General features: G+C 38.2%; 1 protein-coding gene across 1 annotated transcript in view; it reads right to left on the reverse strand.

Annotated features, from left to right (window-relative positions):
• OXCT1 (3-oxoacid CoA-transferase 1) overlaps positions 1-13,979 on the reverse strand; it is a 176,924-nt gene extending 162,945 nt beyond the window's left edge. The window contains exons 1-3 of the mRNA XM_007487410.3: positions 13,481-13,979; positions 6,291-6,399; positions 4,509-4,599 (exon numbers count right to left, since the gene is read on the reverse strand). Of these exons, the coding sequence (XP_007487472.1) occupies positions 4,509-4,599; positions 6,291-6,399; positions 13,481-13,573 (293 nt within the window). The 5' untranslated portion in view covers positions 13,574-13,979. The remainder of the gene's footprint in view (positions 1-4,508; positions 4,600-6,290; positions 6,400-13,480) is intronic.
• Positions 13,980-14,230: the final 251 nt, after the last annotated feature.

The raw sequence follows: 14,230 nt of genomic DNA on the forward strand, positions 1-14,230 counted from the left end.
GACATTCTGTGCTCCCCTAATTTGTCCATTGTATCACCCTTTATCTCTAAATCATATATCCATTTGAACCTTATCTTGGTATTATGCTATGAAGTGTTGGTCTATGCCTAGTTTCTGTCATACTGTTTTCCAGTTTTCTCAGTACTTTTTGTCAGATGATGAGTTCTCCAAAAGCCTGAATCTTTGGTTTTATCAAACACTAGATTACTATGTCATTTACTACTGTATGTTGAATATACCTACTCTAGTCTATTGTTCCACTACTCTAGTTCTTAGCTGGTACCAGATTGTTGCGGTGGTTGCCACTTTATTATGTAGTTTGAGATCTGGTACAATTAAGCCCCTTTCCTTCATATTTTTCATTAATTCACATATTTTTATTAATTTACAATTTTTTCATAATTAATGGGAGAGAGGCAAGGTATCCCTAGAAATAACAGGTCTAAAAACAAAAGACATCAAGAGAATTTTCCTAAAGTCAATAGAAAGATTTCATTACTGAACAGATTCACAAGGAAGTAAAAAAACAGAAACAATGGTTTAATAGATAATAGTCAGAGCCACTCTTTGTCATAGTAAAGAACTGAAAACAAATTAGGTGCTGACTAGGGAACAGTTAATGAAAAACCCAAAACTAAGATATATGAATGTAACAGTATTATTGTACAACAAGGAAGGACAAATAGGAACAAAAAGGAAAACAAATGAAAAGATCACTAAAAGGCAAAAGTAATGGAAATCAATGAAGGTCCTAGACAAGATATAACTACATACTCCTTTATGGCCAGGAGATTAAGGGCTGCTGAGGCAGACCATCAGACAAGATTTCTGTAGCAAACCATTTAGCTTAAATCTTTCTCTTTTTTCCCAAATGGGTTAACTGGGATAGAATGGAAAATTACTTCAGGGTAAAGAAAAAAGATATCAATAAAACATTTTTTTCTCTAGTGTAGGAAATCCTGGGAATTTTAATGTAGCAAACAAATAAATAAAACTTTCAAAAATATTCAAAAAAATAAGTATGTAAAGAAGAAAAAGAAAATTATTTAAAAATTTGAGGTGGAGAAGCTAAAGAAACACAACCAATGACCTCAACCTTCTTGGTAAAGAAGAAGGCAAGAGAAGCCACAAAATGACAAATAGGAGAGAGGTTTTTGGTATTGAATAAAAAAGTTTGGAAGTTTATGTAACATGATAAGAAATCAACAGGAGATGAGTATTTTTTTAAACCCCATCAAGCAACAACAGTGAGGATGCACTGAAAAAATAGATAAATTTATCATGTTACTAATCAGTAGTTTTATAATTATTTTCTTCTTCAAAGTACAAGAGCTGAAGTAAGAAAAAAAACCTGCAATGCAAAATCATCCAAACTTCCAACAACATAATATTAAAGGGGGTGTGGAATTCTAAGGTGGTAGAAAATGTCAGACAAAAGAAATCTTAGTAGGAGTAAAAGTGGAAAGTTAGGAGAATGCAGCCAAAAAGGAGGGATGTCAGAGTTTAAGAACTTGAAGCAGAACAATCCCAAGAGGTTGGTGAATTCTAAGGTTGGGCCACGGCAGTGAGCAGCACTGAGGATAATACTGATTGGCACATAATACTATCCAAAGGGTCAGGCTTAATCCATTCTTTTTTTTAAATAAATTCTTACCTTCTTCCTTAGAAGGTAGAGTAAGTATAGGTTACAAGGAGGAGAATGGCAAGGGCTAGACAACTGGGGTTAAGTGACTTCCCCGGGGTCACCCAGGTAGGAAGTGTCTGAGGTCAAATCTGAATACAGGAATTCTTTCCTCTATACCTCGTTCTCTATCCACTGAGCAATCTAACTGCCCCTTAATTCATTCTTCAAAATGTTTTTTACCATATTGCCCTATTTTACATGAGATATATAGTTTTTTCTCTTCTATTTGCATGCAGTTAACAGGACTTATGCCTTGTCCTTACTCTTACCCAAACATAGCCCCATCCAAAATCTACCTGCAATATCAATTTAACAAAAAGCATCAGTGACAAAATGAATGTTAATGACTTTTTGGGACAATTTCTCCTTGAAACCCCTAAAACACCTTTTCTTCCCTCTACCTAACCAATTGAAAAAAAGTCAAGAAATATTTAACCACTAGATGGCACAGAAAACACATTTCTTCGGTACTTAAACACATGGAAGAATCCAAGATTTCCTTAGTGTACTTTACCCATGTGGACTACAACTCTGACAAAAGCTGGAGTTCTTAACCTCTTTATGGCATGAACCCCTTTAACAAAGTATAACGGTTATGGACCCCTTCTCAAAATGTTTTTAAATGTATAACATGAATGCATAGGATGACAACGAAAACAGGGATAGCTACATGACACAGTTAACGTTTTGCAAATATTATATCATTTTATCCTCTCCACAACTGTAGAGACAGATGCTATTATTTTGTCCATTTTATAGATGAAGAAATTGAGGCAGTCAGTGGCTTAGTGATTTAATCAGGATCATACAACTAATTAAGTGTCTCAGGCTAAATTTGAACTCTGGTCTTTCTGACAATGGGTCAGGGCTCTCAATCTGTCAATTCTGTTCAAATTTCAGTTCAATTGTGAGCTAAAGGGTGTGAGCAGTATGCCTAGTTGTTCACTACAATGATCTTACATATACAGTCCTAAGAGAGGAGTTCATGTTTGTAAACAGTCTAAAAATGTGTGCGTGATTCTTAGCACTTTCTGCCCCATTTTCTTTCGCTCCACAACCAATACTCCAGAGAACAAGAATAAGAACCATTTTGTATTTTTCTTTGTTTCCATGGATGGCTATGGTCAAAGAATTCGCCCTCCACCTGCCAACCCACTCGTGCCGAGTCTGACCATACTTAGTTAAGTTGGAAAGCAGAGTGCAAATCCTGGGATATCCCAGCCTCCAAATAATTAAAAGAAACATTGTAGACATAAATTGACTGACAAAGAATTTTTCAAGAGAGACAGAGAAAAAGGATGTCATAAGAGAGATGCATGATAGGAAGAAAAGATGGGCCGGTGACATAATGAGAGCAAAGGGAACCAATGGACAGCTGGGACCCTCCAAGGGCATCCATGCCACAGCAAGAGATGCAAAGGCAGATACCCTAGTGTATCCCACCTCCGACATTTCCTAGCTATCTGACCCTAAGCCAGGCAGTCACTTCATTCCTCTAGGTCTCCATTGTCTCATCTTTAAAATGAAGGGATCAGGTTTGAAGACTTCCAAAGCCTCTTTCAACTGGCTATCTTTGATCCGTGTGTTGGATGGATCCCCTGAAGAGGATATACAAGAAGTCAAGGACAGGGGCATACAACAATTGCTGGACATGACCAGTCATGGATGAGCTAAAATATATATTTCTGAACGGAGTATCCATATTGATCAAATCATGGATTTATTATACTACTAAAATACTGGGATTAAAATGGGCCCATGGCTAACCCCCAAACAGAAAAATCCCTGGGAATTTTTGCTCCCCAAAGGAATGAAAAGAGTAGAAGAGAAAAATGGGATGTCTTTTCTAAAGATCCAAAGGTCTTTTTTTTGCTTTTTTCTCAGCAAAAAAGACTAATCCTTTACCAAATTTTTACATGTGGTTTCTTCCTTCCTAAGTTGATTTCTCTTTATTAAACTTTACTAAAGGTTCCTGATCATTTCACCAATCAAATTGTTTTAATTTCTGACCTTTTACTCCAAAGTATGAGCCCCATTATCATCTTTTCCTTTCCTTCCCCCATCCCTATTCCAACTTGAAATGGCATAATCTATAAACTTAATAAATACATTTTCTATCCCCTCATCCTGAAAAAAAAATGAATGAACAAAAACAGGCATCTAAAATAGATTCCAAATTAACTAAATAATTCATGATATATTGGCAATTAAAAGTATTATTTGCAAACTAGAGAGACAGAGGGGGAAAGGAAGAGGGGGAGAAAGGTAGAGAAACAGACTGAGAGACAGAGAGAGAACACATGAATTGCTTAAGAAAGTGGAGAGTACACTGGATTTAGAATCCAAGACTCTAACACTTATTCACTGTGAAATTTTGGACAAGTTAGTTAAGCTCTATGAGTACCTACTTCCTGTAAGTTCTGAAGGAATTAAACTAAATGACTTCTTCATGGCTCTAAATCTGTGATCCTACAGTCACATTAAGGAAGAACCAAAGCCTTTTCATCTAAAATTTGATAGAGATCTATGTATTCCAATGTTAACAGTAAATTTCAATTTTTTTAAAAAGCAAAATCTTACCAATAGTAAGAGGTTATTTTTTTTTGAATGATTGCTATGATTTTAAATGTGTACAATGGCTCTCAAAACCTTTAATGAAATGCAGGCAACTAACATGAATACCCTACCCTTTTTCTGAAGGCTAGATATATCATGATTTCCTTCTATCAAAGGTCTCATTTTTTATATTTTTATTACAATTTTGTTAAATTAAATCCAACAGAATTTACCAACAACTTTCAAACTGATTATTGAAGACACTTACCCTGCATTATTACTGACTGCAGTTAGTCCCTTTACTCCAGTCTTCAATAAAGCTCCTATGAGATTCTCTGGAATTCCACATAGTCCAAAACCTATAATATTCCCAAAAGAATGAGCACAGAAAAAGGAAGTCAACATTTTCTTTGGGTGACAGGAACACTTATTTATTTTTAAATTTTAAATGACTTTTTAAATGATAAAGGAAAAGAAAAAACACTGAAATAAAAGGTCTAACTGAATTATAGTTCTATTTCAATTCATATAAAACTAGAAAAAAATACCTTCTATATTGAGAGCTTTGATCTCTACTGGTGATCACTATGAAATCATGAGATAGCATTTTCTACTTCCAACGTGTGCACTTATCTTTTTAGCACTTAACCCAGAGTATTCCTTAAGGTAATTTTTATATTGTTATCTTGTTTTGGTATTTACCTTCCATGGGGCTAGTTACAAGAGGCAGCATGGGTAGCAGACTTGCCTGGGACTTGAAAAGACTAAATTCAAGTTGTCTCCCAACACTTAGGTAAACTTCCAGAGGACGGGGCTGTTTACTCTTTGTATTTTTATCTCCAATAACTGAAAAGTGTGAAGTACTTACTAAAAGTTTGTTAATTAATAGAGTGGCCATGAGCCAATCACCTAATCATTCTGCACCCTTTCTGCAAAACAGATGTGGAGACTGGAATTGTTAGGAGTTTTCTTTACTGATAAGAGTATACAGTGTTTAAAAAATACTAATATTAAAAAAAAGGACAGTTTGACATTCAACAGTTATTAAGTTAACAAAAATGCCCAAGCAAAGATGCCAAACCAGGTGTAAGAAACACAGAACAATTAAGACAGGGACCCTGCTTCCTCGAGTTTTCATTCTAAAAAGGTGGAAAATACATGTACACAAACAGCTATGATAAAAGGCAGACTGTGGCCATACTATAAAAGGGGTACAAAATACTATGAGCATTCAGAAGAGAGAAATGTCACTTTTTCCTGGAACTGGTGGAAGAATTTTCATGTTTTTGGTTTTTTTTTTTCCAAAATGGCAAGATGACTCATATCTAAAAGGAAGGAATCGGGCCAAAATTATCTCACAAATCTCTTTAAGTTCTAAAAACTAGCATATAGCTTATAAAATGTTTTTAGTCTACTATTAAGACTACTATTGGCAAGACTAAGACCAGTAAAAGTTATTTTCCATCATAACAAAAAGGAACCAGAAGGACAAATGATATATATGTCTATGTGTATAGACATACATGATAGATATGTAAATAAATATCTATAATATATAATAGATTGTAAATATAGATATATAAATACTATATATACATTATATATTTACATGTTGTATATTTATGTATATACTAGGTATATAGAGAGACAGTAAGATAGAGAATTAAATTTGGCTTTCCTTCTATAAAAAAAGAAAATCGGAAAAATATGAATTCTATTTCAAGAATCAGTATAGTACAAGTGGCTAAAAAGCTGGCCTTGAAACCAGAAAAGTCTGGGTTGTAGAGAACTGACCGTAAAGCCAAAAAGACCTGGGACAAAGTCCCAATTCTCACATAAACCAGCAAGCCCCTTCCCTCTCGGACTGAACAACTCTCCAGGATAAGAAGTTGCTTTCCTGGCAGCTTCCTCACCTGGGAATTCCCTAACACTCTCCCTAGGTCAAGCTGCTCTTTGATCATTCCCATGGTGGAAACAGAAGAGGGATGATTCACACCATTCTGCCTTGAGGAGCCGGCTCGTACTGCTGAAAAGGACAGGCGTCACTCACCGCCAACCAGGATTGTGGATCCATCGGGGATGTCCTTGACTGCGTCCACTGGATCCTTATAAAACTGAGTATGATGGCAGCTGCTGGTGGAAAAGTAGCAACTCCACCCCTGGAATGAGAAAACTAAGTCAAAGGAGGCAGACTCTGGAGGCAATTTTACTTTATACAAGAGGACTTGATGAGTAAAGTGATTTGTCATTGGCATGATTTGTGGCTCCCCCAGTGTAACAGTTTTCCAACACAGAAACAACTCCACTATTTACCGAGATTATACTCAGTAAGGATGTGTTATATTTTGGGAAGTAGCACTGGCAGGTAGATACACAGCAGGCACTTAATAAATGTTTACTGGCTCACTAGAGTACTGCTTCTAATGCTCACGAGCTCAATGATCACAGTCAGTTCACTTAAGCTATCTCAGATACGTTATCTATTATATTATAGAAGTCAGGATACATTATTATAAATACTATCATATTAAAGAAAAAAGATGGACTTTTTTCCATGTTTCTGAAATACAGCATTTTGACAATGATGATAATATCAATAATGATATTATTATTTTTATTTTCTTAATACATAATAATTTGATGACAGTAAAAAAAAACCTACAAATCACCTACTATGTGACAACCATTGTGCTTTAGAAAAACCACCCTGGGGGTAGTTGGGTGACTCGGTGGCTCGAGAGCCAGGCCTAGAGATGGGTTCAAATCTGGCCTCAGACACTTCCCAGCTGTGTGGCCCTGGGCAAGTCACTTAACTCCTTTGCCTAGCCCTTACCATTCTTCTGCCTTGGGACCAATACATAGTATTGATTCTAAGATGGAAGCTAAGGATTTATATATATATATATATATACATATATATATATATATATATATATATAATCCTCTAAGATAGAAGATAAGGGTTTAAAAAAAAAGAAAAAAAAGTAGAGTTGTTGTGAGGATCAAATGGGACTATATATATATCCTTAGCTTCCATCTTAGAATCAATACTGTGTATTAGTTCTAAAGCAGAAGAGTGGTAAGGGCTAGGCAATGGGGGGTTTAGAGTCATACAACTAGGAAGTGTCTAAGGTCATATTTGAACTCAAGATCTCCCGCCCTTAGGCCTGGCTCTCAATCCACTGAGCCACTTAGCTATCCCCTATATTTTCACTTTATAAGAAGAAGAAACTGGGGCAAACAGAGGTTAAGTGACTTGCCCAGGATCTTACCAGTACCTGAGACAGGATTTGAATGCAGCTCTTCCAGACTTCAGGTCCAGCATAGATTCACTTTACTGAATCCCATTCACATAGAGCATGTAAAAATCCCATTCATAAAATTGCAATGAGTTTTGCATTTTTATATACAAAGTTAATAATATTAAGCTTTTATATATAATATATACAAAGAGAATACTAAGAGAATACAATTTAAATTTTTTGGCAGGAAATGACAATAGATTTGTGCTTTTTTTACCTCTATCCCAATACATTTTAGAAAGCTAGATGTGCAAAGGAGAGGTCACATTGACATTAAGGTAAACTAAGGCACAAAGTTCTGAGAACATTCAATTTATCGATAAAGTTCCTCAGTCAGTCAAAAGCCAATAAGTTAAGATGAATGATCATTCATATAGTTTGGGGGGAACAAAGAACAGGAAGCCTAAAACAACAGGATCAGTTACGAAGTCTCAAGCATTATAGATGACAGAAAGCAGAATGACTGGATGGAAGTCAGGAATACAGGACTAAAAATAACCCTTCCTTCCATCTCTCTGCTAAGGAAAGATCATTGGTGGTGTCCACACACATGGGTTACGTCACTGTCACAGACCATCTTGAAGGATAGTCAACATTGCTGAAATGACAGACTTCATCATGTCCCCCATGCATCATGCCCCCTTGTGAGGATCATTGGCAAGATAACAGGTCTCCCTTAATTGTACACTGGTAATAAAATGTGTCAAGACAACATATTTCTTTGAAATTATATGACTTATGGGACAATTTAGCTCAGAGAGAAAATATAAATTTCTAAACTTTAGAGACAAAGAAAAATGATGTGGACAATTTTATAACATATTGGGGGGTGACACAAAATAGAATCAATTACAAAATGGAATCAGAATAACATGATTTTTCTCAATTTTTCCCTTTGATCCTAATTCCCATGGATCAAAGCTATTGATAAGGAAAAAACCACATTTATATTTGGTAATAATATTTATAACAGCCCTTTTTGTAATAGCAAAAAATTGGAAACAAAGTAGATACCTATCCACTGAGAAACGGGCCAACAAATTGTCAGATATGAATGAAATTATATATTACTGTACTGTGAGAATATATATAATGAATGGAGAAATACAGAAAGATATATATGAACTGATAGTAAAATAGAGCAAAGAAAGCAATATACACAATAATTACAGCAACAAAAGTGGAAATAATGCACACACGCACACACACACACATACACAACACCAAAAAAGAATGTAGTTAAATTATAAAGATTAAGCAAATTCAATTGAAGAGAGCTAAAGAGATACCCCCAACACATCCTTTAAAGGAGGTGGGAGGCCCACAGGTGTTGTACATCATGAATGTTTTTGGAGTTTTTTTCCAATATATTATTGCCAATTTCACCTTCCTCTTTTTCTTTTACCTTTTTTTTGTCTATAAAAAATACTATTTATAAGATGGCTCTGAGGAGAAGAAGACGATAGGATACTGAGAAAAACTGATAATGTTAAAAACAAAAGACATCAATGAAAATTAAGGGAAAAGGAAGCAAAGGGGTGTAATCTACCTTATACTAATTAACAAATTAAAGTTAATTAAAGTTGACAAAGAATAGAATGTACATCCTTGATGTTAGAAGCATCACACTCTAATCAAACAAGCGTGTCATTCCTAGGAACATATTGAGAATAAGAAAATTATTCTTACATAGTAAGAACAATGAACAGAAGAAAAGTGGTCATGAAAGATTGAGTTCATATTCTATCACAAAACTTTTCCTCCAACACCAGACTGTCATTATGTGGGATAAAGACTTAAGTAAAGAGGAAAAATCTACAGACTCAGAATCACTGAATATTAGAAATTAAAGGGACCTTTTAAAGGTCTCTCAGATCACTTCTTTTACAATTAAAAACTAAATGATTTGCCTTAACCCAAAATAAATTTCCCATCATGGTAGCATGTTCCACCACGTGATAATGAGATACTACTGCACATTTGCTCAGCTGTTTGAGCATCACCCGGACAGAAGACAAGAGCAAATCACACCCCACTCTAAAAGATTGATCATGGTCTAACATAAGTTGGAAATAGTTTGATGTGGTCAGAACAATGGAATAGCAATAGAAGACCTGGGCTTGAATCCCAGCTCTGCCACTTAATAAGTATGGGGCATTAGACAAGTCTTTTAACATCTCAAGGTCTGAGTTTCTTCATTATATTCAGTGATTCTGCAACTGTAAATGAAAGGAGTGGTAGAAGTACTCTTCTTATATCCTATATTGGGATGGATAATTGGGGACCAAAAGACAAGTATAAAATCATCCTCAACCTACATGAGGTTTTAATTACTCCCGTGAAGTTACTAGAGAATACTCCATTCAAGAAATCTCACTTACAAATCTAGCTTCAGACACTTCCCAGCTGTGTGACCCTGGGTAAGTCACTTAACCCCATTGCCTAGCCCTACTGCTCTTCTGTCTCGGAATCAATACACACTATGATCCTAAGACAGAGTTAAGGATTAAAGAAACACTCACTTAATATTCTATTAAATGCCTGTATACATATACTCCATCTTGACATTTAGGATCACAGATTTAAAGCTCAGAAGAACCTTGGAGATCATTAAGTCCAACTCCCTCATTTTAGAGATATGGAAACTGGCCCCAAGTTCACCTAGGAACTATGTAAGGTAGGACAAAAACCTAGTTCTTCCTGATTCCAATTCCAAAAAGACCTGCTGTGTCTGATTTTACCAAAAAGCAAAATTCCATTTGGGAGCTTTCCCACTGCCACCTCTGCTAAAAAAAGAAATGTGTGCAGGTGAAATAATTATGGAAAGTTCTTGCTTATTTGGCAATATTCACAAAATATTTTAAAAGGGTCCCATCCACAAATAAGATGTTAAGTTTTGTCAAGGCCATGCAGGCCAAGAAAATGTGCCAAAGGATCATCCTACAAGTAAATCCATGAATGATCAAAAGTCCAAAAAAATCTAAAGTAGAGATTTAAATGTGTGGACTAATAATAACAGCACCTCATCTCCCAAAAACTAGGACTCTGTGAAATCCATTGAGTAGATTGAGAAGCTGTAATGAGAGGCAGCTTTGTAGAAGGGAGAATAAATAATATAAATCCTAAATATATTGTAGTATTTAAATTTCTTTGATACAGACTTATTTCTGGGTTGAAGGATATACGAAGTTATATGGCCCTTTGGGCATAATTCCAAATTGCTCTCCAGAATAGTTGATAATTTTACAATTCTATCAGGAGTACATTAGTGTCCCAATTTTTCCATATCTCCACCATTTATTGTTTTCCTTGTCTGTGATGTTAGTCAATCTGATAGATGTGAGATGATACCAGAGATTTTGTTTTAATTTGCATTTTTCTAATCAAGAGTAATTTAGAGCTTTTTTTTTATTTGACTGTAGAGCTTTGATTTCTTCATTGATGATTATTTCAACCTTTTCATTTTTGATACTGGTAATTAGTTTTTCTTTTTTTAATCAAATTAACCAGTGATTTATCTATTTTATTGTGAGATTTTTTTAAAAAATTAGTTCCTAGTTTTATTATTGGTTCAGTGGTTTTCTTTCAATTTTATTCATTTTCCCTTTAACTTTCAGGATTTCCAATATGGTGTTAGTTGGAGATTTTTCATTTGTTCTTTTTCTTGTTTACACTGTATATATTGAAAAGACCTAAGAGAACTGATGCAGAGCAAAGTGGGCATAACATGAACAATTAATAAGATGATAATATATTAAAGAAAAATAACTTTGAAAAACTTTAGAACTTTGGCCGATGTGATGATAAACCATAAGTCAAAAGAACTGAAGATCAAATATGAAATCCACCTCCTTCCAAGAGGTTATGGATAATGAGACATCTATTTCTGGCCATGACAGTGGATAATATGCCTTAAATACCAAGCCATACTATAGCTTAAAATGAATAAAGAGACAACATTTTGCTATGTGGCCAACATGGGATATATTTTGTAGGACTATGCATGTCATGAAAAGATGTTTTCTTTTTTTTTTTTTTAATGTTAAGGGTGTGGGGAGATAATACTAGTAAGTATTGGTAGGATCAGAAGTAGATAGAACCCAAGTCTCACAGATCCCAAAGCAGTAGTTTTTTCACTATACATTTAGTAAGTTACAGCCCAGCAAAAGTGAGGCAGTATCTTCTCTATGAAGCAGCATTCATCATATATAATAATAATAATTTCTGTGAAATAACAAGATAATCATAACTTTTTTTAAGTATAGTGTGACCTGAAGTTTGGTGGTACCAGCGGTCTTTGCCTACTCCAATCTCTGCTCCACCTTTTATGCCTATTGATCCACTCCCTGGGAAAGCTATTCAGTTCCAAAATAAACACATTCTTTAGAAAGTACATTGGCTGGCACTGACTGTTATGACTCTGGTAATACCTTGGTTAAAAAAGATTAATTAACTCCACTGGCCAAAATCAAAACAACAAATACTTGTCCTCTATTATGAGTAAGACACCTGTTGGGTGTAAAATAATGATGGTTCCTTCCCACTTCCCTTTTAAAAAAGAAATCTCATTTACTATGCAAACCCCAGCTCGGTCATTTAAGGTGAAGTGAACCTAGAGACCTAACGAACTCTAGCTGACCTTGGGTTTCTGTTTAGTGAAGGAGGGAGGGAGTGGGAGAGAAAAAGAGGGAGAAAGAGGAGGAAGGAGAGGGGGGTAGAGGGGGAGAAGAAGAAAGAGAGCAGGGGGAGGAGAGAGGACTTAGGTGAGAAGGGGGAAAGGAAGAAGGGAGGGGAGAGGAAAAGGAAGAAGGGGGAGGACACAGAGAAGGGCAGCATATGCCAAGAACTGGCTTGGTACAGAAGCGAAGAAATAAAGGCTGAGGTCTTCCTGCCACCCCCACGAACATAAGTAAAACATGCTGGTAATCCCATAAACAAGAAAAATATTAGCAAAGCGTGAAGAGCACCTGCTTGAGACCCAATTCTTCCTCTCCACCACCCACCAACAACATGCACTCAAACAGGAATAATACGGACCCATCTCGGAGCTCTAGGTGCATGCCTAGTTGAAGGTGGGAGGAATGGGAAGAGAAGAGCAAAAAGAACCCAAATGTATGGGATCCTAGAGGACCTCAATAACTCCGCTAAACTCCCTCCCAAAAAAGGCTCAGAAAGTGAAAGCAGCCCGGCCTAGGACCCAAGCAGCTATTGGACGCCGGGCTCCAGCGCCGCCTAGACGGCCACGTTAGCTGCACGGTTCCGCATCACTACTCCATAAGGAGATGGTAGGTTTTAGCTCCTGCCTCTCCCCTTCCCTCCCATCCCGGATCTCTCCGAAGTGCACGCCCCACAACTCACACGCCGCCGCCGCCGCCGGCCCCCCACCCCCAACAGCACCCCTGGCTCGGCTTCTTTTTCCCCGGCGCGAAAAAAGAAGCGCGTGCTGTCCGCCTCCCCGCGCTGACTTTTGTGCGGGATAATCTTCCTGGGGCACTCAGATACACCATCCCGCTGGGGTCCCAGGCCCTTCTCCGCGCCCTCTCCCCATCTTCCTCTGCATCCCTCACTCATTCACACACACTCACACACAACCTGCTTAGGCAGTTGCCCCCTCCTCCCTCCTCTGTGGCTGGCACTCTCCCCTCCGCCAGCTGCCGGACATGCTGTGCCCCTTCTACACAACCCCCAAAACGTCCTTCCGTCTTCTCCTTCCCCATCCCTTTCGCCTTGCTCCAGGTGCCCCCGAGGTGCGGGAGAGGAACAGAGATGGGGTAAAAATAACATGTGCCAAGGGCTAGCAGGGCACGGACGCCACAAATGAAGCTGAAGTCCTCCTGCAGTCATTCTGAGCTCCATCTCCGGGATGGAAAGTGGAGGAAAAAATAGCAGGGGCACAACTCCAGGACTCCCCGCCCTTGGCCCAATTCGATCACTTTACCTTGGTTAGGGCGGGTCCGCTCTGGCTTCCCTTGGCTCTGGGGAAGAAGATGCTGAGCCTGAGCCCAGAGGAGAGGAGTTTGTAAGCCGCCATCTTCAAGGTGGCCACAAGCCCGGAGGGATGAAGGGGAGCCCGTGCAAGGGCACCAGGGGGCAACTGCTCCTGAGCGGGCGCCTAGAGAGCAGCTACAGAGAAACGTCTGGCCCCGCTGTCACCGCGTGAGGGGCGGGGTGGAGAGGAAGGAGTGTCGACAGGGGGAGGGCTCGAAGTTCTACCCCAGACGCCACGCCTGGGCGTCCTCTTTAACCCTCGGGCGTCTGGCCGGGGGGCGGGGGGTGAGGGCGGGGCGAGCAGCCCCCTGCAGGGCACCGCCGAACTTGAGAGTTAAAGAGAAGTGGGAGCACACTCTTCTCCTGACCTGTACAGAATGGGTTGCGAGGTACCCTGGCTGCTCCGTTAGCTAGCTATTGGCTTGTTGCAAAAGTCCTAGAGGCAAAACGTCCAAGTCCCTGTCAAAGTAATTAAATTAGATAAGCGCTTGCCAGGGCATCAGGCGGCAGCATCCACCCCAGGACACTGGAAGGTTGTTTTCCTGCTGACATCCCCACCCTCTTCCAGCCTGCTTGACCTCCCTAATTCAGATCCCGCACACATGGAAGAGAGGGGGCTTCTTACTCCCAATCTGTAGCGGGTTGGATGTAAACTTTTTTTTAAATTAGTTTGCCTCTCATTACTTCTCCTGCCCTAGGA

This window comes from Monodelphis domestica, chromosome 3, assembly GCF_027887165.1.
Source record: "Monodelphis domestica isolate mMonDom1 chromosome 3, mMonDom1.pri, whole genome shotgun sequence".
In the NCBI taxonomy this organism is placed as follows: domain Eukaryota; kingdom Metazoa; phylum Chordata; class Mammalia; order Didelphimorphia; family Didelphidae; genus Monodelphis; species Monodelphis domestica.